The sequence below is a fragment of the Eleginops maclovinus genome, chromosome 22 (genome assembly GCF_036324505.1).
Source record: "Eleginops maclovinus isolate JMC-PN-2008 ecotype Puerto Natales chromosome 22, JC_Emac_rtc_rv5, whole genome shotgun sequence".
Classification (NCBI taxonomy): Eukaryota; Metazoa; Chordata; class Actinopteri; order Perciformes; family Eleginopidae; genus Eleginops; species Eleginops maclovinus.
This window is the reverse complement of record NC_086370.1, coordinates 10,602,308-10,627,889: the sequence shown is the minus strand read 5'-3', so window position 1 is coordinate 10,627,889 and position 25,582 is coordinate 10,602,308. Positions and strand designations below refer to the sequence as shown.

At 43.2% G+C, this 25,582-nt stretch overlaps 3 protein-coding genes across 4 annotated transcripts; 1 reads left to right on the top strand and 2 right to left on the bottom strand.

The window, feature by feature from the left end:
* Positions 1–7,690: 7,690 nt before the first annotated feature.
* Positions 7,691–13,131, bottom strand: LOC134858355 (non-structural maintenance of chromosomes element 4 homolog A-like). Its single transcript, XM_063874206.1, has 11 exons — positions 12,861–13,131; positions 12,318–12,532; positions 12,121–12,201; positions 10,282–10,412; positions 9,227–9,375; positions 8,702–8,801; positions 8,464–8,554; positions 8,292–8,386; positions 8,154–8,202; positions 7,970–8,055; positions 7,691–7,852 (listed from the first exon to the last, which is right to left on the bottom strand). The coding sequence occupies exons 2-11, from the start codon at positions 12,508–12,510 to the stop codon at positions 7,802–7,804; spliced, it is 1,026 nt and encodes a 341-aa protein (XP_063730276.1). The 5' UTR covers positions 12,511–12,532; positions 12,861–13,131; the 3' UTR covers positions 7,691–7,801.
* Positions 13,132–14,886: 1,755 nt separating this feature from the next.
* LOC134858306 (coiled-coil domain-containing protein 177) lies at positions 14,887–25,488 on the top strand. 2 transcript variants are annotated; one of them, XR_010164941.1, is made up of 2 exons: positions 14,887–15,062; positions 22,796–25,488. XR_010164941.1 is itself a non-coding variant. In XM_063874123.1 (2 exons), exons 1-2 carry the CDS (start codon positions 14,983–14,985, stop codon positions 16,681–16,683), a joined length of 1,329 nt encoding a protein of 442 aa, XP_063730193.1. In that variant the 5' UTR covers positions 14,902–14,982. The 2 variants fall into 2 exon arrangements, 1 of the variants encoding a protein (XP_063730193.1); XM_063874123.1 differs by lacking the exon at positions 22,796–25,488 and adding an exon at positions 15,435–16,683 and having other exon boundaries at positions 14,902–15,062.
* LOC134858307 (zinc transporter ZIP9) lies at positions 21,984–25,260 on the bottom strand. Its single transcript, XM_063874124.1, has 7 exons — positions 24,970–25,260; positions 24,566–24,671; positions 24,005–24,169; positions 23,722–23,790; positions 23,370–23,455; positions 23,138–23,272; positions 21,984–23,052 (listed from the first exon to the last, which is right to left on the bottom strand). The coding sequence occupies exons 1-7, from the start codon at positions 25,063–25,065 to the stop codon at positions 22,792–22,794; spliced, it is 918 nt and encodes a 305-aa protein (XP_063730194.1). The 5' UTR covers positions 25,066–25,260; the 3' UTR covers positions 21,984–22,791.
* Positions 25,489–25,582: the final 94 nt, after the last annotated feature.

The following is a 25,582-nucleotide window of genomic DNA, read 5'->3' as shown; positions in this document are numbered from 1 at the left end:
GCTCCAGATGTAAACAGATGTATATGGCAGATATGTATAACATATCTACATATCTGCCATATACATCTGTTTTACGTAATAGATGCATCCGTCTATACCACCTCATTCAACATTGTAAAGCATTTAAATGACCGTACAGTGTATTTAAATACTTTCAATGTATTCCACATATGTATATATTGTCATGATCCTTGTTTCGTGTCTGTCATGTCCTTGTGTTGTGTTTTATTTTGAAATGTTTTCCCCTCTTGTGTCACTTGTGTATTTAGTCCCTGTTTCCCTTTTGTTTGTCGTTCGGTCGTCATTTCTTCCCTGATCTTGTCCATGTTACCTGCCTGTTCCTGTCGCCCTTCATGTCTGGAGCTAAGTGTTTTTCATGTCCTGTGTTCCCCTTGATTCGTGTGGTCGTCAGCAGCTTTTGAATAAAGCTCGCTTTTTGTTTTTGACCCTTACCTGCTTCCCCTGGATTTACTGCACTTGGGTCCTGTTTCCCTAACCCTGACAGAACGACCGAACCCAATATGGATCCAGCAGTATTTTTTGAGGATGCTCCTGTGGAGTTTTCCTACAACATTTTTTGTATTTATGGAGAGTGGAGGATTGCAGGTTCTAAAGAGGCTCAGGATGCAGCTCTTCTTCATGCACGCCGGGAATTGGCAGCTAAGCCATGGTTCGAGAACTCACTACCGGTCTATTTAAGGACATTTGTCAATTCCCCAGAAAGCCTGCACCCTTTCCTTAAACCTCGTGTCACAGCTATGACGCCTCCTGCAGCCAAGCCTCCTGCACCCACGCTTCCGGCTGAAGTTTTGGCCCTAGCAGCCGCGTACCCGTCTGTAGTTCCGGCCCTAGCAGCCATGTTTCCAGCTGCAGTCCGGCCGACTCCAGCCCCGCTTGTCCTGTCAGCGGCCCGGCCGACTCCAGCCCCTGCTGTCCTGTCGGCGGCCCGGCCGACTCCAGCCCCTGCTGTCCTGTCGGCGGCCCGGCCGACTCCAGCCTCGGCGGCCCGGCCGACTCCACCTCGCCTGTCCTGTCGACTCCAGCCTCGACTCCGGCCTGGCCTGTCCAGTCGACTCCAGCCTCGACTCCGGCCTGGCCTGTCCAGTCGACTCCGGCCTCTCCGGTCCGGTCGACTCCAGCCTCGCCTGCCCTGTCGGCGGCCCTGTCGACTCCGGCCTCGCCTCTAGTCTCGCCTGTTCCTACTCCGTTGGGGGTCCCGCCGTCACCTGTTCCGATGGGGATCTCACCAACTCCTGCTCCGAAGGGGGTCCCGCCATCAGCTGTTCCGATGGGGGTCCCGCCAACACCTGCTCCGTTTGGGGTCCCGCCGTCACCTGTTCCGCCGGGGGTCCCGCCAACTCCTCACCCCATCAAGTCGGTGGTCCCTCCGACACCTGTCCCTGTCCAGTCGGGGGCCCCGCCGACTCAAGCTCATGTCCTGCCGACTCTAGTTCATGTCCCGTCGGTGGTGCGGCCGGCCCCTGTACCTGCCTCTTCCGGGGTCCCGCTGACACCAGTACCACCCGGGTTCCCGCCAAAGCCATCTTCTGACTCTTCGGGGGTCCCGCTGATGCCAGTACCAACTGGGGTCCCGCCGACGACAGCTCATGTCCCGTCGGGGGTCCCGCCGACTGGTGCTCTTGTCTCCTCGGCGGCCCTGCCGCCTCCTGCTCCAGGTGCTCCTTACTTTCCTCCAGAGGCGTCTCGCCGTCCTACAGCCCGCCGTCCAGAGAAGTCTCGCTGTCCTACAGCCCGTCGTCCAGAGGCGTCTCGCCGCCTTCCAGGCCGTCGTCCAGAGGCGTCTCGCCGCCTTCCAGGCCGTCCTCCGGAGCTGTCTCGCCGCCTTCCAGACCGTCCTCCGGAAGTTTCTCGCTGCCCTCTCGGAGCTATTCCGCTGTCCTCCAGGCCGCCCTCCGGAGCTGTCTCGCCACCTTCCAGGCCGCCCTCCGGAGCTGTCTCGCCGCCTTCCAGGCCGCCCTCCAGAACTGTCTCGCCGCCCTCCGGAGCTATTCCACTGACCTCCAGGTCGTCCTCCAGAGTTCCCTCGCTATGGTCTGTGCCCTTGCCTTCGCCCATGTCTCCGGCCTCTGGAGTTCCCTCGACGTGGCCTCTGCCCATGTCTCCGGCCTCCGGAGTTCCCTCGACGTGGCCTCCGCCCATGTCTCCGGCCTCCGGAGTTCCCTTGCCACAAGGCCTGTCTCATGCTCTGCCTTGCCCCCGGGTCGTCCGCCCGAGACACCCTTCTCGTCCTCTGTCTTGCGCCCGGGTCGTCCGCCCCCCTTGCAATCTACGAGGATTATCCGTCTGAGATAGTGGAGCAGCGCAGGGAGTACCAAGAGGTGACGTCTGAACTTTATCAACGGGGCTTCAAGCCGGCACTGCTTTTCCCTGCGAGGCTTAACATCACACTAAAGGATGGAGCGAGGAAGAAACTTTCCTCCGTTTCTGAGGCCAAGGATTTTATTGCAGCCAACTGTTCTGGTACAGGCTCTCAAGCATCCTCCTCCGTCTGAATGCTGTGGTAACGGTAGCATAATACTGCTTGGTTACGCTAGCCCAGTTTACTAGCCCGCCGTGGCTACTTCAGTAACTTGTCTGACCTATTTGTTCAGTGGGTTTTAAGTACGGCGTGGACACGCAGACAGTGACGTGTTTTTGTTCACGGCTAGTAGTTATTTTCTTGGCCTGTTTTCATTGACTTGTTATATTTTCCTTTTTTCCTTCACTTGTTCTGTATGGGATAATATGGGGCTGGTTTACTGTTTAGATAGGGTATAGAACCCCGGAAGACTAGTGTTAGTGTAATTACAAGCGTTAGTGTAATTACATAGATCTGAGCCAGAGTGCTTGATTACGTTGTGTATTTTGGATTTAGCTCTAGGTATGGCCACATGGGTTTTTCTTTTCTTTTTTGTTATTATCATTACCATTAGTATTTTTCGTCGTCCTCTCCTCTTTCTCCTGTGTATGCAAGACAGTGTTTGTCCAGGTCAACTTCTCTTCGAGGAACTTCCTAGCTGGTTTCCGCCATGACAACGACAGGTAGAGGAGTGCGCCTGGTTTCCTGGAATACTAAGGGCATGAACAACGCTACTAAAATGGGTAAGGTAATGACACGGCTGCAACATCTTAACGGAGATATCATATTCCTACAGGAAACTCATCTTAAATTCTCTGATACCCTTCGTATTAAGAGGGCATGGATGAGCCACTTGTTCCACTCAATTCTCTGGCAAAGCCAGAGGGGCAGCAATTATTATTCACAAGAATGTCAGATTTGAATTGACAAATTCAATATCAGATCCTAATGGTCGCTATGTCATAGTTTCGGGCATGCTACAGAACACACCAGTAATACTAGCTTCTATCTACGCTCCCAACTGGGATGATGATCATTTTTTTGTGAACCTCTTCGCTCGAATTCCCAATGCCGACAACCATCGTATTATTATGGCCGGGGACTGGAATTTGGTCATCGCTCACACAATCTACTCTCTACAAATCAGCCAAGGTAGTACTGCACAATGCATCACAATTAGGACTCTCAGACACCTGGAGACTTATTAACCCACAAAGTAGAGCCTTTTCCTTCTTCTCGCACAGGCACCACACTTTTTCAAGAATTGATTAATTTTTACTCAATAACAATTTGATTCATCGGGTCAATTCATGCGAATACCATCCTATAGCCATCTCAGATCATTCTCCCACCTCGATTGATATTAAGTTCCCTCTTGGTATGTCCTCGCCTCCATTATGGAAATTCAGTTCTCCCCTGCTGTCAGACAGTGAATTTAGAGACTATGTTTCCACTCAGATTTCTTCCTACATTGAAATTAATGACACTTCCGACGTTAGTTGCGGTCAGTGGCGGCTGGTGGAGTTTTCTCCAGGGGGAGCTATAACTATATATATTATTTTTTTAAAAGCACGCATACATGTACTAAGGTATCAAACGAGTGTGTTTACATAAATGAAAACAACAAAAACAACATTATAGATAGATAGATAGAAGTGCAAAGAGAAACAAGTGCGATATATAGAGTATGTACTATATGCAGTTAAGAGTGATTATGTAAAGATAAGGGCAGTATAAAGAGGTGGGAATAATTGGCATAGTATAAACAGATGAAGTATGAACAAATATACAGATGTGCTATATTACTATACAGAGGGCCAATATACATATATAATAAATATCTATCTATCTATCTCTATATCTATCTCTCTATCTATCTCTAGATATATCTCTATATCTATATATTTAAATAATATATATCATATATAACATGGACAATACACATACTTTATGACAGAAGGCTGTGACGTCAGCCCCGCCGCCAAATCCAGCTGCATTCAGCTCGGGGCGCAGGAGAGGTGCGCCCCAACATCGTCCTATCTCTTGTATTGAAGAGGAGCTACTGCGCATGTACAACTTTTAACGAGAGTCTATGGGCAAAGATTCCTGCGCCCCAGGGCGGAAATACGTCACCAATCAGACAATGTCAACGAACGAAACAACTTTACTCATCATTAACTATGAAATATTTATCTTGCACATCTAAAAAAATATAAACATATATTTCGAATTATTTTTATTTTATTATTTCATTTTGATTTAATTTTTTTTATGTCTTATTCAAGGAAATGTGGTGGGAGGTGAGTGGTGGGGCGGCGCCCTAGCGCCCTCTATTGGCCAGCCGCCACTGGTTGCGGTATTCTTTGGGAGGCTCTTAAGGTCACTGTGCGGGTCATTTCGTACACTGCACGTAAGAGAAAAGATGAAAAGGCTTTCAGAAATCTGTGATGAGCTTCGCTTACTCGATGAAACATACTCCTCCTCTCCCTCTCTCTATAAGAAATGCCTCCTGCTACATTCAGAACACGATCTTCTGATGACAGGCATTGTTGAGAGACAACTGAGACAGTGTAGGCAGCGTTACTTTGAGCAGGGCGACAAGGCAGGTAGACTCCTAGCTCAACAGGCTCGTGCGGCCAGTGCGTCCAGATTGATTCCCCAAATCAGATTGTCCGACGGCAACCTTACTTCTAACCCAGCTGATATTAACAGGTCTTTCTTGGAATTTTACACCAATCTCTACACTTCGGAATGTCCCCGGATCCCCGCCATGACCCCCAATCCTCTCGACTCCTTAACATACCCCAAAATCAATGACAACATCGCTAGCGAATTGGGCAGCCCCATCTCCACCCTTGAGATACATGATGCAATAAAATCAATGCAAAGTGGGAAGTCTCCTGGCCCCGACGGCTATACAGTCGAATTTTATAAGACATATTCTTCCAAGTTAGCACCGATTTTGGCTAGAATGTACAATGACTCTCTCCCGTCTGGCCGATGGCCGGAAACTTTGTCCATTGCCTCTATATCCTTGCTTCTCAAGAAAGACAAAGATCCCACTTCATGTGGCAGTTACAGACCAATCTCACTGTTAAATGTGGACTGTAAGATACTGGCCAAAATACTGACTATCCGCCTCCAACGTGTACTGCCAGATATAATTTCATTGGACCAAACAGGCTTTATGGTGGGGAGACACTCATTTTTTATCACAAGGAGGTTGCTCAATATAATTTTCTCTCCTTCCTCTAACATCCCCGAAGTCATAGTGACACTTGACGCAGAGAAGGCCTTCGATAGGGTTGAATGGGGTTACTTATTTTTTATTCTTGATAAATTTGGTTTTCATTCCCAATTTATTTCCTGGAATAATCTCCTATATGCCTCTCCATCTGCCTCTGTACACACTAATGGCATTCGATCTCCCCCTTTCTCTCTCCAACGTGGTACGCGCCAGGGCTGTCCTCTTTCGCCGCTTTTGTTCAATATAGCCATTGAACCTCTCACCATCTGGCTCAGAAGCCATGATAGGTTTGAGGGGCATCACGCGTCACGGCATGGTTCATAACTGTCTCTCTACGCTGATGACCTTCTTCTTATGATCTCAAACCCCTTATCCTCCCCCCCATACTGTCGATTTTAGATCAATTTGGCCGTGTATCAGGTTACAAACTAAACATTCAAAAGAGCAAAGTATATTTTTGTAAATAAAATGGCAAAGGCACTTCCCCAATCCATATTCCCCTTTAAAAGTGTTGTGGAGGGATTCACATACCTGGGGGTGTTTGTTGCAAGCTCTTTTAAAGACCTGTTCCCTAAAACCTTTCAGCCATTACTAGATAAATGCAAAGCTGATACGTCTAGGTGGGCCTCCCTTCCCCTGTCTCTTGCGGGTCGCGTCAACCTTATAAAGATGGTCATCCTGCCAGAGTTTCTTTACCTTTTCCAACACATCCCAGTGTGCATCAATACATCTTTTTTCACTGATCTTGATAAGCAGTTGACTGCGTTCATCTGGAATAACAAGCCTGCGCGTATTAGAAGGTTGTGTTTCCAACTCACTAAATCAGAAGGGGGCCTGGCGCTCCCCAACTTTCGCCACTATTTCTGGGCCTCTAATATTAACAAACTTCTCTATTGGACTAACTGTAAACTTTCAGGCCCATGCCCACCTTGGGTACATATCGAGTTGTCAACTTCTGCTTCTTAACACTATAATCTGCTCTCAGCTCCCTGTAGCGACCCATAAACATTTGAGTAACCCAATTATTACTAGCACCATCAGCATTTGGCTCCAATTCAGGAAACAGCACGGGTTACATAGAGCTTTGGTTCATGCCCCAATTTCAAACAATCACCTATTCTCCCCATCATGTACTGACCCGGCCTACTGTTTTGGTCGAACAGTGGTCTCGCGACGCTTGATGACCTTTACGAGGATGGAGTCTTTTCATCCTTTGAGTCCGTCAGTCAAATTCAACCTGCCCAACAGTCATCTCTTCCGTTTTTTCCAAGTCACGCACTTCATCCAAAAGCAATTTCCCAATTTTCTTAATCGCCCCCCCGAATCACCAATTGATCAAAAGCGCTTGGTTTCAGTTCTCTATGGCCAGATTTGTTCCCTGAGTCCGGACCCTATGGTACCTCTTAAGGAGCTCTGGGAGCGTGATCTAGGTAGCAACATTTCCGATGATCAATGGAGTGACGTTCTCAACCTAGTCCATACATCATCTAGCTGGCTAAAATATTCCCGGACCAGAGTGATGCCTGTAATGGATGCAATCAATCCCCAGCTGATGTTCTGGACTTGCCCGAAGCTGGACACATTTTGGTCTGACATATTTTGAACCATTGAACAGGCATTTAACACGAAGATAGACCCTTATCCTATGACTGCATTGTTCGGCTTCCCCCCCATCTGAGAATATGCCCACCACTATAGGCCGTGTCATTGCCTTCACCACTCTACTAGACCCTTTGTCTTTTGCCCCAGACTACTCCACTATATTTCCTTTTCTCTTACTGAAACTTTTTTTTTTTTCTCACCAGGATGACAATGTCTGCTATTATTTTCTTCCCTTACCGGATTCTTACAGTCTGTTTTTGCTTAACTTGACTTTATTCTTTTTATTTTTTACTTATGATTTCATCTGACTTACTAGAGTTATTTTATTATCTGTGGCCTAACCATACCTGTGGGTGGAGGGTTGGGGGGTTGAAAATAAAAACTGAAACTGTAAAAAAAGGACTCTCTACAGACCCTGAAGTGATTATGGAGCATAACATCTTTCTCTTTTTATTTTCAAGGAGGTCCTTTGAAATGATGCACTCCCTTTTTTTTTTTTTTTTAAGCACTTTTATTCGTAAAGATTGGCAAAAAAAAACAAAAAACAACAAATCTAAAAACAATAATCATCTAACAAAATATGGCAGGGTCCATTATTCAGGCTGAATCAGCTCATTTCTGATGTCGTAGGCCTCTTTTATTTCCTGGGTAAAAGAAAATAACAGTAGACAAAATAAAAATCACGATTATGACATAACAAAAAGAGTTAACATTTATTTTAGCCAGGTATATTCTTTGTTTTCAGGTGAAAATTTGCTAACCTTCCATAGTTTTGGGCTGATGGAGACAATACACTGTTTACGGATGCTTGATCCTCCAGCTTCCACCTCTCCCTCCTCCACTGGTGCTGAAAAACAAAGACACACACACAACACTGGTTGAATAATTTACCTAAACATATTTGTATTGGTCAGAATAATACATCAAAATGTTACATCTAGTTACCTATACAAGGTAATCTGTTACTATTCAAATACATCCTGGCCAGCCCATCCTGAAAGACAAACAGCATTTTCAAACTTGGTAATGGTCACCAAAGACAGAGAAGTTCAGTTTATCCAAACATCAGCTAAGGAAGCTCACCCGGATGAGAAAGGATGTGTGGAAAATGTTCTCAACTGTCCGGGAAAACGAGTTGGGGTCGATGACAAACTCATAATAGAAAATTGGTGATGTTGCTGTGGGAAGCACAGACACGTTAGCAAATAATAATTACACAATGAAGAAGTGTCATATAGGACGGCTTTAAACTCACGATCATCTTGGTAATACTTCTTCAGGTATCCCAGGATCCTTTCCACCTCTTTCTCTGTTGCTTCTTGATGGGAGTCTCCCATTTTCTTCAGCTAACAGAAAACATGTACATAACAATTAAGAATGCTCTGTTTTGAAAGATTATTGACTGAATATTTTACTTTTAAAGATGTATCATCTATCTGGCACTGGTTACTGCACATGAATCAGGCAAGTAAAGCCATTGTAGTATAAGTTACCTGAGTAGGCATCATCCTTTTCACTTCTTTAGTGGGGGCCTTCCTTTGCCGTTCTATCCTTTGCTTTGGAGAAGGCGGCTCTGCATGGAACGATCCCATCCTGATGAAATTATCGACAGTGAGGAAAGATTTACGGACAGAAAATAGAACCAGGAACAGTAAAAAGCCAGGAAAGACGCAATACTTGACCTCTATGAGCTGTGCTCATAGAGAACTCTAGATAGAGTCAGCCTCTGGGTCGCAATCTCCCTTTCACAATAAAAGCGGTCGACATAAACACTGCATCTCTGCTTATTAAAGAGCAATTCTACTTAAAACAAGGTAGTGGAACAACAGGAGTGAGGTAACTAAGTCTTGTGTTTTTGAAAACTGAAAGAGATCAGGTTATTTTCAGAAACGCTTGTTAATTTTCAACGCAAGACTTCAAATCAACAGCTTTTAATTTTAAGAACATTGTGTGATCCCTTCTATTATTTCTAATAATAGTGATTCAGAATTGTTATTGGCGCCTGCTGAGGCACTCACATGTAGTGGAAGGAGGGGGCTGCCCTGAAACAGTTCTCTGCTCTCTGGGCCACTTTTTGCCAAGCATCCTGAGGCAGGTAGCCAAAAGCCGCTCCGTTTTGCTGCCCGTCTTCCCCATTGGTTAGTCGTTTCAGACCCATGTAGGACAGCTGACGGAGAAGAAAAAAATATCTCATGACAACATTTTCCGTTTTGTTATTCACATTACAAGCACATTGACCTTCTAGGGCTGCCCTGATTAGTCGATATATTACAATTATTTGTTTTCCCAAAAATGGTTTCAGTTTCAAGGGGCTAGTTATTATAACATCATGTTAAATTGTTCTACAATCGTGGTTGGTTGTTGCTAATGCCATACAACCCACAAATAGTGTCAAAGATAAACTTTTACATCACATATGAACCGAAACCTAACCGTCTTATTTATTAAGCAGCTTTCATATACTTGGATCAGTTGGGAAAGAGAGAGAATCTCTTATGCTGACACTTTGAGTCTCTTTACACAATTTCTTTGGTTAAGTCACTATGTTGTACACGAAACCAATTTCAATAAACTATTGCGTTTTTAAAAAAAACATCCTGTCAAAGACACACAAGTTCAGATTTACTTTAATGTGAGACTTTTCTATAACACAAGTGTCCTAGTTAATGCAGAGTCACATAATATTGACAAGATTTTATACATTCCACCTGTGAACTGGGACTTAAGTTTTTATTGCCATATCTACACTGTAGCTACTGTGCATACGACAAAAAAACCATGAACATTTCAGTGAACTGAATTTGTTTGGCCGTCACCCTTGAAATATATATTTGGAATACTTTGCAATTATTGACACAGAGTAAATGAAAAATAAACAAAGTCAAATTAAGTAACCATAATCCTGAATATTTATTAATTAAGAAAAGCTTTTTTATATATCTTTATATAAGCAACAATGTATCTGCCATGAAGGCAAGAGACCTGAAATGTTTACCTTCCACAGCAAACATTTAACCTGTATGAAACCATCATTTTATGTAGGCAGTAATAAAGTGTATAAATATAAACTCACAAGGTGTTCAGTGAAAGCCACTGAATCAAAAGAAGCACCCTCCGCGGAAAGTTGGCTGGCTTTCTCGTTGCCCAGGTCTGTGGTCACAACGAGGAGCTGAGCATCCAGAGCAGCTTCTCTCGGCTGCCGCACTGCCAGAAAACACGCAAAAATATAGTGTCAATTGTTTGAAATATACAGACGTGGACACAATTGTTGGTACCCTTCCGTTAAAAAAAGAAAAACTCCACAACGGTCACTGAAATAACTTGAAACTGACCAAAGTAATAACAAATAAAAATGTATTGAAAATTAACAAATGAAAATCAGACATTGCTTTTGAATTGTGGGTCAACAGAATCATTTCAAAAAACAAAATAATGAAACTGGCCTGGACAAAAATGATGGTACCCTCAAGTTAATATTTTGAGTGAATCACTGCAATCAAGCGATTTTTGTGACTCTCAATGAGACTTCTGCACCTGTGGACAGGTATTTTGGCCCACTCCTCCTTAACAGACTGCTCCAGCTGTCTCATGTTTGAAGGGTGCTTTCTCCAGACTGCATGTTTCAGCTCCTTCCACAGATGTTCAATAGGGTTTGGATCAGTGCTCATAGAAGGCCACTTCAGAATAGTCCAACGTTTTGTTCTGAGCCATTCTTGGGTGTTTTGGGTTATTATACTGTTGGAGGACCCATGACCTGCGCTTTCTGACACTGGGCAGCACATTTCGCTCCAGAATGACTTGATAGTCTGGAGATTTCATGATACCCTGCACAGATTCAACACACCCTGTGCCAGATGCAGCAAAGCAGCCCCAGAACATAACTGAGCGTCCTCCATGTTTCACAGTAGGTATAGTGTTCTTTTCTTTGTGTGCTTCATTTTTGCATCTGTAAACATAGAGCTCATGTGACTTGCCAAAAAGTTCCAGTTTTGTCTCATCTGTCCAAAGGACATTCTCCCAGAAGCTTTGTGGCTTGTCAACATGCATTGTGGCAAATTCCAGTCTCGCTTTTTTATGATTTGCTTTCAACAGCGGTGTCCTCCTCGGTCGTCTTCCATTAAGCCCACTTTGGCTCAAACAGCGGCGGATGGTGCGATCTGACACTGACGTACCTTGACCTTGGAGTTCACCTCTAATCTCTTTGGAAGTTGTTCAGGGTTCTTTGGTTACCATTCGTATTATCCGTCTCTTCAATTTGTCATCAATTTTCCTCTTGCTGCCACATCCAGGGAGGTTGGCTACAGTCCCATGGACCTTAAACTTCTGAATAATATGTGCAACTGTAGTCACAGGAGCATCAAGCTGTTTGGAAATGGTCATATAGCCTTTACCTTTAACATGCTTGTCTATAATTTTCTTTTTAATATTCTGAGACAACTCTCACCTTAGCTTTCTGTGTTCAGTGTGGTACACACCATAATACTAAACAGCACAGAGACTATTTTTCACCCTTTAAATAGGCAGATTGTCAGTCTTTTTTAGGGGTACCATCATTTTTGTCCAGGCCAGTTTCATTATTTTGTTTTTTTAAATGATTCTGTTGAACCACAATTCAAAAGCAATGTCTGATTTTCATTTGTTAATTTTCAATACATTTTTATTTATTATTACTTTTGTCAGTTTCAAGTTATTTCAGTGACCGTTGTGGGTTTTTCTTTCTTTAACGGAAGGGTACCAACAATTTTGTCCACGTCTGTAACATCACCGAGTACGTGTTTTGCAGGCATATTTATTTCAATGAAGATGCTAGTGTAAAGATGTTGCTCTGATGGAGAAATGTTTTTTGAATGAATATTCCTGCAGTCTAGTCATGGGACAGGCTTGCAATATTTTGTGGTTGTGTCACACTTACCATCTTGAAAAAGTTTGTTTGCCTTTTCCAAAACTTCTGTGAGCTTATTGTTGGAAGCACTCAGCATGTCTTCCCTATTTTCTGGGGGGGGGACGAGAAGGAAATACATCAATGACATGACAACAGAATAAACAACAACAACAACAACCACTTAGGCTGTCAGCCTATCATGCCTTGCCAGATCTTCTGTTACTCACTTTGCACTGAGAGGATGAGTTCTCTGTACTTGCTCCGTATTTCTCTCCGGGTACCCGGCGAATCCTCTTTATGTTGCATGTCAGCTGAGCTGAGGCCACAACCAGAACCACTGCTGTCCCCATCACTTTGCGGCTGGGCTGGAGAGGCATTCTGCCGGGGATCTTCCTCATCACCACTTCTGGCCCTTTTCATGATCCGTCACTTAGTGGAGTAGCTGATTTGTGAGGAGAAACGCAAAACATGATCAATATATAAAAAGTACCTTTCTGCTTGTGAACGTTAAAGATCATAAACTACCTTGAGACGACAACAATTTTAGTTGGGTAATTTTAAGTTGTATAACCTTATTTTGCGTCGACCAACACAATTAATATAGTGCAGTCGACTCCCCGGTGTCTCACTGTATACATGCTAGAAACTAACCACCGATAACGTTAGCTAGTGCAAAGGACAGCAGTTTCTATTAAACGTTGCATTAAACCTTAACTAAGCATCGCATTGGTGTTACATCAAGTAGAATAGAACGTGGTTAACAAACATACCAAAGATCCTGAAATGTTTTTGAAAACACAAACTCTGATCCGCTACCGTGCAAGCCAGAAGCTAACTTTTCCCAGAACGGCGGCTAACACGGAGTACGTGTTCAGTGCGTATTTGGTCTGATCCATGGTCTCAACGAAGTTAGGTTCGCATTGGTTCTTCACTAATCGGAAAAACGGTCAGGGGAAAGGGAAATTCTGGTTCTCTGAATTGGGTGCCTTTTGAGTCCCCCAAGTTTTCAAAGATTTTAAATGAACGTAAACTACAAAATGTATTTTAAAGCAATGAATTAATGGAACAGGGTGTTTTGCATTACAATGTAAAACTAAATATGTATATAGAATATATATATATAAATATTTTTAAAGAATTGGTTGTATACATATATATTTTGTTTTTAAAGAATTGGTTGTATATATATATATATATATATATATATATATATATTGTTTTGTAAGAATTGGTTGTCTTTGTAGCAGACAACAGACATATTTGCATGTCCTTACTAAGCATCCTTACATATTCATTGAATATGAAACAACTACAAATGGCCAATTATACCAAAATGTTGCTGCTTATATAATCATATGCTTGTCTACTTTAACTGATACAAAAAAAATCTGAAAAAGTACATGAATTATGTATTAAACTACAATATTGACACACGTTCCCCAGTTTGTTTCAACCCCGTCACACCATACCATTAACCCCCCTATTTAAATAATGGATCAGTCTATGTGACATCTGCATTTGGGGAATGACATCAAACAAGTCTTTTGGAAGAAAAGGTGGCAAAGAAAGGCAAGTGTCATTATCTTTGCTTACCTATATTTCATTTCTGTATTGTCAGATTGAGATTGTCAACCTCAACATTTCAACTCTGTTCTAGGAATTATTGATAGCAAACAATTGTTTCGGAAAAAATAGTTCTGCTAAATATTACAATTTGATGATGTCCTTCAATTCGATGGGGTGCTATATCCTAGCCCAACAAGGACGTATGGCTACTTTTTGTCAAGAACTTCAACCCCTTAACATTCAACCCGGTCACAGGGTTGAACTTTTGACAGGGTTGAATGTTTGACATTTCTTAAATGGTAGGCTTTAATTTGAACTGTCTATAATCATTCTTAGAAGGGACATCCGATTATTGAGGTTCAACAATTAACTTGAATATATTTTTGAAATCATAGCCACACAGACTCCAAGTTGTCTGTGACGGGGTTGAACTCAAAACTATGAAAATTCCTAATTGGGATTTTATGCCTGAGGTGGGAAAATGTGTCTTCTTAAAGGCTTAAGTAGTCCACTACCAGATGTAATGATCAGAAATGCTATATTTTACGGGGTTCAACAAATACAATAAAAAGCTCAAAGGTCACCCAATTCAGAGAATCACCCTACTACTATAACTATCACTACTATCACTACAACATATTGTTGTAAATGTGAAGAATTTCTGTTCACTCTTAGGTAACATCTGCCATCATTTGAGATAAACCTGCCTTACCAAACTATGAAATTATTTTTTATGACTATTTCAAAGCTTTCTATCTCCTGTCGACACCAAACGTAGGTGGAACCAACTTCGGTGATGGCACCAGAGGGTGGGCGGGATTCAAACCACGTGACTAGCGAGCTCATCCTGGGGTTTCCTCACCAGCAGAGGTCGCGCGCCGATATTCTGAGCTGTGAGAGCCGCTCTTTATTTTTATTGTTTGTTTTTAAATTATACCTCATTAGGCAGCAAGTATAAATAATAAATATTACTTTAGAGCGCTTTTCGTAGTACTCAAAGACACTTAAACAGTCATTTTAAGTGCACACTCACAATGTATAAAACACAACAATAATAAACGGATTAAAAGCGGTTCTGAAGAGCTGAATTTAGATTTGAGATTTGAATTAAAACACGTGTCTCACAATTGTATGAATATGTGCCACCTACAGCTGAGGTTACTCGTGCGTTATGCTTCGCTTGTCTGGAGAGACGCAGCTAATCCCTACTTGACCTTTCCACAAGGTAAAGCCGAAAGTATGCAGCCTACATGGGTTGAGCACGGGAGCAGACACCACTGTTAGCACCTGAAACAAACATCCAGGTAATCTAAATATTGTGTAATCATGTGGAAGCTGAGGACCACGTCTCCTGGGTTTCGTTTGGACCTGAACAACTTCGACTGTGCAGAAGCGGAGACAAGTCGGTACGTCTTAACAAGTCCCCGCTCATTAGAGTCCTGCACGCGACTCGGTGTCAAACCTTTTGAACTTCTGATCAAATCGCTAAACGAGTTGATAGCTGAGCAGCATGACGTGCCCTATGAGGCCATACGAGTCGTGCATGAATCTTACGAGAGGGAGAGAATAAAGCGTTTGCAAATGTGCCGGGAGGAGAGGGAGAGGATTATCCGGGCGGCTGCTGGGGACAGGTGGCCTAACAGTGATAAAGTGACTGGCCCAGAAGTAGTGCCTGACACAAAACTGAAGGATCACTCAAGGGAAAGAGACACAATGAGCTTCATCCCATATGCAGATCTGTGTGTTAAAGGGAAATCTACCAGTAGGTCCTTTTACAGGGAGCCAGACAGGAGCAGAGTCTGCAGCTTGAGTCTGGGAGACCTCAGATACACTCCAGCCACTGATATGAAGCTAGAGAGGCTCACCAGAGACATCAACAAGGAGATGTGCGTCACTCTGTCAGAGAAGGACCGCAAGATAGCAGCTCTCATGTTGGTAAAGCATCAGGAGGAGCAGGCCAGTCTGAAGCGCTGTCAACGGGAGGAGCAGGACAGACAGGAGGCCCGCAGGCAGGATGAGGCCCAACGCGCTGACGCAGAGAAACAGAGGAGGAAGAAACTGAGACGGAGTATGCAACGCTGGCAAGAGGATCTGAAAGCACGCAGGAGGCTTAAGGAGCGTAAGGAGAAAGAGAAAGCGGTACAACTGGAGCTGGACGTGGTGCTGCATGAGGACCGCTGGAGGAGACAGAAAGAGGAGGTGGAGGAACACCACAGAGAGAAAATAAAGGCTGCACACAGAGAGGCAGAGGGGCGCAAACGCTACCAGGATAAGCTGCTGAGGGAAAGGGAGGAGGTGGCTAAAAGGGAGTTAGAGAGGGAGAGACAGGTGGCTGAAGAGAAGGAGCAGAGGGCCAGGAGGAACAAAGTGTCCCAGGAGAGGGAGGAGAGGAGGAGGCTGCAGGAGGGGAATCGTAAAGAGCTGCTACGACATATCCTGCTGAAACAGAAGATGGAGCAGCAGGTTGAGGAAGAGGTGGAACAGACGAGGAGCACTTTTGAGAGGAAGATGAGATTATCCTGTGACAAACATGCCCAGGCTGTGGAGGCTCGGGTGAGGGAGGTGCAGGTGAGAGCAGCCCAGGAAGAGATGCAGATTCAGAGAGCACAACTGAGGGCCAAGCTGCAGAGTTATCAGGAGCATACTCACAAACAGATCCTGGTCCAGCTTAGTCAGCGTCGCTTGGAGAGAGCTGGCTTGCACGCCGAGGCACAGCAGAGGTGCAGAGCTCAGCAGGCGCAGCAGCACAACCAACACAGACAGACCTGCCACCTGAAGTTGAGGGAGAGGGTGCAGAGGGAGGAGGAGGAGGAGGGGAAGGTCAGAGAGAGCTGCATCTTCATGAAGGACATGAGGAGTGAGAGGCTGAGGAGACAGAGGGAGCAGATTCAGGAGGAGGCGCACAGGCTGGCTCGGGCCTCCTTTCACATGAGGGAGAGAGTGAGACAGCACACACACAGCCGGACTTTTGATCAGATGGATCGGGAGGCTCAGCTGACCGCTTCTATGAGCTGCATGAAAATATGAATGACTTTCCACATCATACACACTAAATACAATATAAACACTTCTGCGTTTCGGTAGTACTTTACTGTATCTGTAGTTATTAACATGATTGCTCCTATTTCAAGCCATATTTTTCCTGGCCCCTTAATATGGGTAATTATCATCAACACTTTCCAAATAGCCCTGCTTTATACTATGACCATTTTTAACTTATTGTCATATACAGTTACGTCCATAAATATTTGGACAGAGATTCTGGCCAAATATTTCTGGTTCTAACACAATCCCTTTATTTCAGGGGCTCAAAAGTAATTGGACAAATTAAATAACTGAAAATAAAATGTTCATTTCTAATAGTAGGTTGAAAACCCTTTGCTTGCAATGACTGCCTGAAGCCTTGAACTCTTGGACATCACCAGACGCTGGGTTTTCTCCTTTTTAATGCTTTGCCAGGCCTTTACGGTTTAACAGCGGTTTTCAGTTGCTGTTTGTTTGTGGGCCTTACTGTCTGAAGTTTATTCTTTAACAAGTGAAATGCATCCTCAATTGGGTTGAGATCAGGTGACTGACTTGGCCATTCAAGGATATTCCACTTCTTTGCTTTAATAAACTCCTGGGTTGCTTTGGCTGTATATTTTGGATCATCGTCCATCTGTATTATGAAACGCCGCCAAATCAATTTGGCTGCATTTGGCTGGATTTGGCTGGATTTGAGCAGACAGTATGTCTCTGAACACCTCAGAATTCATCCGGCTGCTTCTGTCCTGTGTCACATCATCAATAAACACTACTGACCCGGTGCCACTGGCAGCCATGCATACCCAAGCCATCACACTGCCTCTGCCATGTTTTACAGATGATGTGGTATGCTTTGGATCATGAGCTGTACCACGCCTTCTCCATACTTTTTTCTTGCCGTCCTTCTGGTAGAGGTTGATCTTGGTTTCATCAGTCCAAAGAATGTTCTTCCAGAACTGTGCTGGCTTTTTTAGATGTTTTTTAGCAAAGTCCAATCTAGCCTTTCTATTCTTGAGGCTTATGAGTGGCTTGCACCGTGCAGTGAACCCTCTGTATTTACTTTCATGCAGTATTCTCTTTATGGTAGACATGGAAATTGATGTGCCTACCTCCTGGAGAGTGTTTTTCACTTGGTTGGCTGTTGTGAAGGGGTTTCTCTTCACCATGGTAATGATTCTGCGATCATCCCCCACTGTTGTCTACCGTGGAAGTCCAGGTGTTTTTGCGTTGCTGAGTTCACCAGTGCTTTCTTTATTTCTCAGGATATACCAAACTGTAGATTTTGCCACTCCTAATATTATAGCAATTTCTCAGATAGGTTTTTTTCTGTTTTCGCAGCTTAAGGATGGCTTGTTTCACCTGCATGGAGAGCTCCTTTGACCGCATGTTGTCTTCACAGCAAAATCTTCCAAATGCAAGCACCACACCTCAATCCACTCCAGGCCTTATATCTGCTTGATTGATAATGACATAACAAAGGAATTGCCCACACCTGCCCATGAAATAGCCTTTGAGTCAATTGTCCAATTACTTTTGGTCCCTTTTAAAAGAGGGTGGCACATGTTAAGGAGCTGAAACTCCTAAACCCTTTATCCAACTTGAATGTGGATACCCTCAAGTGAAAGCTGAGAGTCTGAACATTATGTCCACGTCCATTATATAACTATAATTGGAATATGTTTCAGTAAACAGGTAAAAAAAACCTAAACTTGTGTCAGTGTCTAAATATATATGGACCTAACTGTATACCATACTATAAATGCATTCATTTAATTAACATCATAATATACAATAACTTTGAGACTGACAGCCTCTTCGCTCTGACACCTCTGCAGAAGCATGTGCATGTGTGCAACCTAACCTACCTGTAAAACTCTGAGGTTAATGTATTTACAGTAGCTCACAAAAGTGAGTACACCCGTCACATTTAAGTAAATATTTTATTATATCTTTTCATGGGACAACACTAAAGATATGACATTTTGATACAATGTAGAGTAGTCAGTGTATAGATTGTATAACAGTGTAAATTTGCTGTGCCCTCAAAATAACTCAACGCACAGACATTAATGTCTAAACCGCTGCCAACAAAAGTGAGTACACCCCTAAGAAAAATAAAAATGGCCAAATTGTGCCCAATATTGCGTCAATATTTTGTGTGGCCAGAACTGCCTTAACTCTCTTGGCCATAGAGTTCACTAGAGTTTCACAGGTTGTCACTGGAATCCTCTTCCATTTCTCCATGACGACATCACGGAGCTGGTGGATGTTGGAGACCTTGCGCTCCCCCCTACCTTCCGTTTGAGGATGACCCACAGAGGCTCAATAGGGTTCTTTTTGAGTTAGGATCTGTTCACCTGCATATTTGCCATGTTGTCTTAAAAAACTTCAAATGAAGCACCACTAAATCTTTACGGTTATTCTTTGATGATAATTACATAACAAAGATTGCCCAACCCCAAATATGGCTTTAAATGTCAAATTTGGTTTTAAGCAGGTCAATAATTAAAGCTACCTAATCTTATCCACTTGATGTGGATACATCAAGTTAGGAAAAGGCTAGAGATTAACATATGCCCGTATTAAGTACTAAATTAATATGTTCATATCGGTAAAATTACGTTGTCGTGTTTTATTAGACAACTGTATACCATGCTTAATGCATCTTTAAACATCTATATGAAGTCTTTGGCAACTTTAGCTCGACACCTTGGACATTGCTGTGTGATAACCTACGGTAAAATTCTGAGGTAATTTTTTCTACAAAGTGGCAACTCACATTAGAGTAAGAGGTATTTTTCAACACTTTCATGGACCACTAAGATTCTTTTGTTTAGGTCTGGAGACATTCTTGGCCAGTCCATCACCTTTACCCTCAGTTACTACATTACTGTTACTCTGTTACTTTTGTAACGCGTTACACCCAACACTGAAGGGAGGGGATCAAGCTCTGCTTCAGTATGTCACAGTACATGTTGGTTCCCTCAATGAACTGTAACTCCCCACAGCCGGCAGCACTCATGCAGCCCCAAACCATGACACTCCCAACACCATGCTTGACTGTAGGCAAGACACTTGTCTATGAACTCCTCACCTGGTCGCCGCCACACACGCTTGACACCATCTGAACCAAATAAGTTTATCTTGGTCTCATCAGACCACAAGACATGGTTTCAGTAATCCATGTGTAGCGGAGAGTTGAAGGTAGCTCAGTGTTGGCACTAGTTCTTTAGATTATCACTAGGTTCACCCAGGTGTGTTGGTCAGAACACCACGCAAGGCCAAAGGTCCAGTGTCCAGAAATGAGGAGCTGAGATGAAGCTTGACTTTCTTTTATTACTTCTCTTAACATGAGTGAGTGAGTGAGTGAGTGAGTGAGTGAGTGAGTGAGTGAGTGAGTGAGTGAGTGAGTGAGTGAGTGAGTGAGTGAGTGAGTGAGTGAGTGAGTGAGTGAGTGAGTGAGTGAGTGAGTGAGTGAGTGAGTGAGTGAGTGAGTGAGTGAGTGTGTGTGTGTGTGTGTGTGTGTGTGTGTGTGTGTGTGTGGTTTTCATATAAGAGAAATACACACAATACATGAATATAAGGTCAATTATGAATACATAAACAATAAACATGATATTCCCAAACCTTATAAGAAGAATCTACTAAACACATACGGTAATAACAACATGTCTCCCTACATCTCTAATAGTAAACACATTTTACAGAATGTTGAACACTCATTGCAATTCACTTATTAAGCTAACGCTAACATTCCAAATCCGGTCTGCGGCTAAAGAGGCAGCCGATGCTCTTATTCTGACACGCAATAGACATGCTACTTCCAGTAATCGGGTTAGCAAAACAACAAGGCCACAATAGAGCGGTAAACACTAAACATCACACACGTAACCTCACATAAACATTCATCCACATAAACTACAGTTTAACACCTTAATAATAACTTCTCTGTGCTACTCAACGTAGTGCATGTCATAGCTTTTCAGACAGGAGTGCCAACTCACTTAACTAATGACTTAACTTGCAATTAACATGCATGCAGCATGCCCAGCTCACACAGAGCACGGAGACTCCGCACATTGACAAAGAAATTATAACATTAATAATTATTACAGAACAATATAACAGGCAGTACTGTGGACAAACACCCACCTTCATTTCAGCACGCCGACAACTTTTCTGCAACTAATTCTAATGACTACCATCTGACGTAGTGTTACGTTACACAATGACACTATGACAACATATCATCTACATAACTGAAAATATAGAACACTAACATAACTTTGAAGCCTTTTCTACATCATGTCCTTAGTCTGCTTGTCTTCAGCAAACTGTTAGCGGGCTTTCTTGTGCATCATCTTTAGAAGAGGCTTCTTTCTGGGACGATAGCCAAGCAGACCAATTTGATACAGTGTGTGGGGTATGGTCTGAGCACTGACAGACTGACCCCCCACCCCTTTAACCTCTGCAGCAATGCTGGCAGCAGTAGTACGTCTATTTTCAAGAGACAACCTCTAGATATGATGCTGAGCACGTGCACTCAACTTCTTTGGTCGATCATGGCGAGGCCTGTTCTGAGTGGAACCTGTCCTGTTAAACCGCTGTATGGTCTTGGCCACCATGCGGCAGCTCAGTTTCAGGGTGTTGGCAATCTTCTTATAAACTAGGCCATCTTTATGTAGGGCAACAATTCTTTTTTTCAGATCCTCAGAGTTCTTTGCCATGAGGTGCCATGCTGAACTTCAAATGACCAGTATGAGAGCGATAACACCAAATTTACCACACCTGCTCCCCATTTACACCTGAGACCTTGTAACACTAACGAGTCAGATGACACCGAGGAGTGAGAATGGCTAATTGGGCACAATTAGGCCATTTTCACTTAGGGGTGTACTCACTTTTGTTAGCAGCGGTTTAGACATTAACAGCTGTGTTGAGTTATTTTGAGGGTACAGCAAATGTACACTGTTATACAAGCTGTACACTGACTACTTTACATTGTATCAAAGTGTCATATCTTCAGTGTTGTCCCATGGAAAGATATAATAAAATATTTTTTTAAATGTGAGAGGTGTACTCACTTTTGTGAGCTACTGTATGTAAAAACTGAGTGAAAACTAAAAATGGCCCCTAGGGGGATAAATAAAGTTTCATCTTCTATTCGTCTATGTTTTTCTCACTGCTCTGGCACCTGGAGTCCAATGTGTCAATTATTTTCTAAACCATAACAAATGGAGTGTTTCCTAACATTGTTTGCACAAATGTTTCATTAAATAAATAAACCATTCTAGAAATTGTAAAACGGCTTTAATATTGATATTTAATAGTGTTCATTTAACACTGACTTTAGCAAGACATTAAGCAGTGATAACATAGCAGTTTTTGTCTGAAGAGAGATAACTCTGGTACTTACGGTGGCATGGACTTTAATTCAGTGAAGCGACTGTGATTTGAGGTAGCCACTGGGTAACCTACCTCAGCCACCTGTTTCTGTCGTGTATTTCTTCGTGCGTATTATTAAACAGTTGTTACGCTGCTGGAATACGTTCAAATGTTGTTTTCTGATGTTGCTGACAAAAATATGAAAACTGCTCACACATCGAATCTTTCTAACATTGCTCAATTATAGACTGAAAGACAGGTTGTTTCCAAGCTCTTAACTACACAACACATTTGAAAATGTGTGTCTAAGAACTCTTACATTATGAGATGATTTGGTTGTTGCTGTAAATATATTGAGTTACTGGGATTTCACCTCTGAAAGCAACATGTCTAGATTTTAGTGTCTTTGTGACAGCAGGATGGAAGGGGCTGTATAAGGCTTATTGAATTCAAACTTCAACAACAAATGGTGCCTTTTTTCAGTCTTGCAATGAAAACTAAGTCCATCCCAGAGGAAATATATTAGCTATCAGGTTTTTTAGCCCCATTGGAGAGCTCCTTTGATACGCAAACAATGGCTGGCCTCAATTTTACTGAGACTAAAACATTGCAAGGTAACCTTTCTTTTAGTCACATGTTTGTCCACTCAGTCATTCTGCCATACAGGAAGTGAAAAGTGACAGGTGTTTTCCTTTGAGCTGTGGTGACACTGTGCCACATTTCCTTTCAGTCGTCATGCAGCCCGAGAGCCAGCACCATAGGAAGCCCGACCCCCAGGATCAGAGTGAGGCTCTCCAGGAGCCCCAGATATCGCTCATGATGTGCCTCAGCTCCAGAGTATTGATGGAGGTCAGAGGGGGGTCGACTCGTCCTGCTATTGCTGATCTCGGGAAGAACATGCACTGTGGCCACATAGAGGAAAGTCCCGGCCGAGAAGAGCATTCCCACTCCTGTCGCACTGAGCTGATTCTGAGAGGAGCTGCCAGACTGCGGACACAAAACACCTCACATCAAATAACACTGAAGTTCAACTGTACGATACTACACGGAATGACTGTTGGTGCTTTCTTACTGCATGTAATATGAAGTAAGTGGTGATGGCAAGAACGGGTGCTGCAGCTGAAAAGGCCAGCAAATGTCCCTGGATGTGTTTCTTTTCAAGGCCTGCATGCATCAGGAAGGACACCAAACCGAAAGCAGCAGGAGCCTAGGATATAAATAAGATCAGGAGTTAGTATTTTTCTATTGAGTCTGTTGATTTGGATAATATGTTTCTCACTGACATGTTATCTCAGGAAACTCACCTTGTGTAGGATCACAGCTAGGAATACTATTACTTGCACTGTCACTTGCCCCGTGGACACAGCTGCACCCACAGCAAATCCATCAGCTTTAAGCAAACAAAAAACATGTTAATGTTCATACAAATATACCCAGGCATTATATCAAACTGATGAATACGTCTGTTTTCTGCATCCCATTTTTCCCACATGGGACAAAAAAGAGGTCATATTAGGTAAATGATTCAACATCACATGCTGAGTCACATGAGGAAATGAACGTCTCCAGTAGTCTGCCACCAGGAATTCCTTGAAACATTTGATGTACCTTAGGCAAACACAAGGCAACAGAAGTGGTGAAGGTTTGGCTGTGTACCTGCAGCATGAATCACCAGCCCCAAAGTGGCTGTGATGCCGACACTGTTAGCCAAAAGAGACACTCGCCCTGAAATGAGAAATTGCACAGAGTTCACATTCTGCAGATTTTTACCTTATTGTATTTCATTATTATAAATAATGTATGCCTACTTTTTTATTTAATACATAAGTCTATTATTTTGATGACCTCTGCACTATACTTCAGCTGTTGCGATACCGTACATTTCCCAGTTGCGAGAAAAATAAAGGAATGCTGATTCTGAATAAAAATGCCAACTTGCCACGCATGGAGAAGTAACTTCCAATCTGATCCACCACAAACATGAAGGTGAACCCAAAGGTTAGAGCCACCCCAATGAGAAATCGAGGTGGACCATCTGTGGTAGTTACATTTTTATTTTTCCCACTGGCATTTAGATGGGATGGCACATCAGAGGAGGAGGATGCTGCAGAGAGAGGATGAAGTACAGGAATAGCTTTTGATCAAATCCACATGAAAGAACAACAAGGCAGAGCAGCATACACTTAGAGCGCTAAGCCTCCTTTCATCACCATATGCCTCATCACTCATCTCAAGCGGTCGCAATCAAACACAGGTGTACATTTTGTGGTTGAGGACAGTGCCGATTATGGGTAATCAGTTGGCAAGACAACCAAGGACATGGGAGTTAAAGAGGGTAAATAATTAGATGGCTCTAAATCATCAATCTAAGTGTTTCCTCCCCCATCCATAACACAATGGTAATTTATTGAGTGATTGGTCAAATTCAATACATGTACAAGCCACTTTTGACAGGTGGAAGAACTGATTGGATTTGGGTTGTATGAGATGTTCTGCTCACCTCTCCATGACTCCTCCAGTAAACCCACTCCCTCAGGGATGGTGATTGCCAGCGCTGTTCCACACAGCAGTCCTGCCCCCAGGATGGAGACAAACTGCAGGCTTTTCTGAGGAGAGACATGTGATATTCAGCTGAGCAGTGATCCCTCCCCACAGGGATTTATATGAAAGGCTGGAAATATGTCTAAGTTTCCCATGACATTGAGCAATGCTTCTCATTCAATAGCATAAATCATTATTATCTTGGGGTGTAAAACATAGAAACAGTGATGCTCGCAAATAAAATAAAGACTGCAGTTTAAATGTCTATAAAGTTTGATTCAGGAATTGTGTCATCTTGACTGAATCACTTGAGGATCGTTTAAATCTCCCAGCTGATGATACTCTTAGAAAACAAACACTTACCTCGTTAAGCCTGAACAACAGTGGGATGAATCCAAGTACAAAAGTTCCTACAAACATCGCAGCCGATATAAAAGTGATAGTCAACCCTCCGTCCATGACGATTGACAGTTATTCTTCACACAGAGGTGAATCAGTGTGCAGATGTGCTACATCATAGAGTTATATCCTGCTGGAAGCTGGCAGTTCTTATTGTGCCTCTTGATTTCACTTGTTGGATTACAAAAGATGTAAGTGCCATACTGCCTTTCCACGTCGCACGACAGCAGCACTTCCCTCTCAAGCAGCACCCAGTGTGGATACTGAGAACTGCAGTCCCGCCCCCATCAAGGTCCTCCAATCACCTACCGCCATTACTAGATTACCAATCAAAATCAATCTTTAGCTACATAAATGTTATTGCCTGAGCCAACATTAAATGTAGTTTTTCTAGTCAGTGTTAGCGCTCACAGCTTAAATAGTGGTGGCATGAAGACAGACCAAGAAATGTGTTCATTCTCAAAAGCATTTTGTGAGCTTTAACTGTGACACTTTGCAATGTTGGAATTGCATTATGATTTCAGCAAATGTTTATATTGCTTGTATTACCAAACTGTGAAGGGATTAGCCCCTCCCT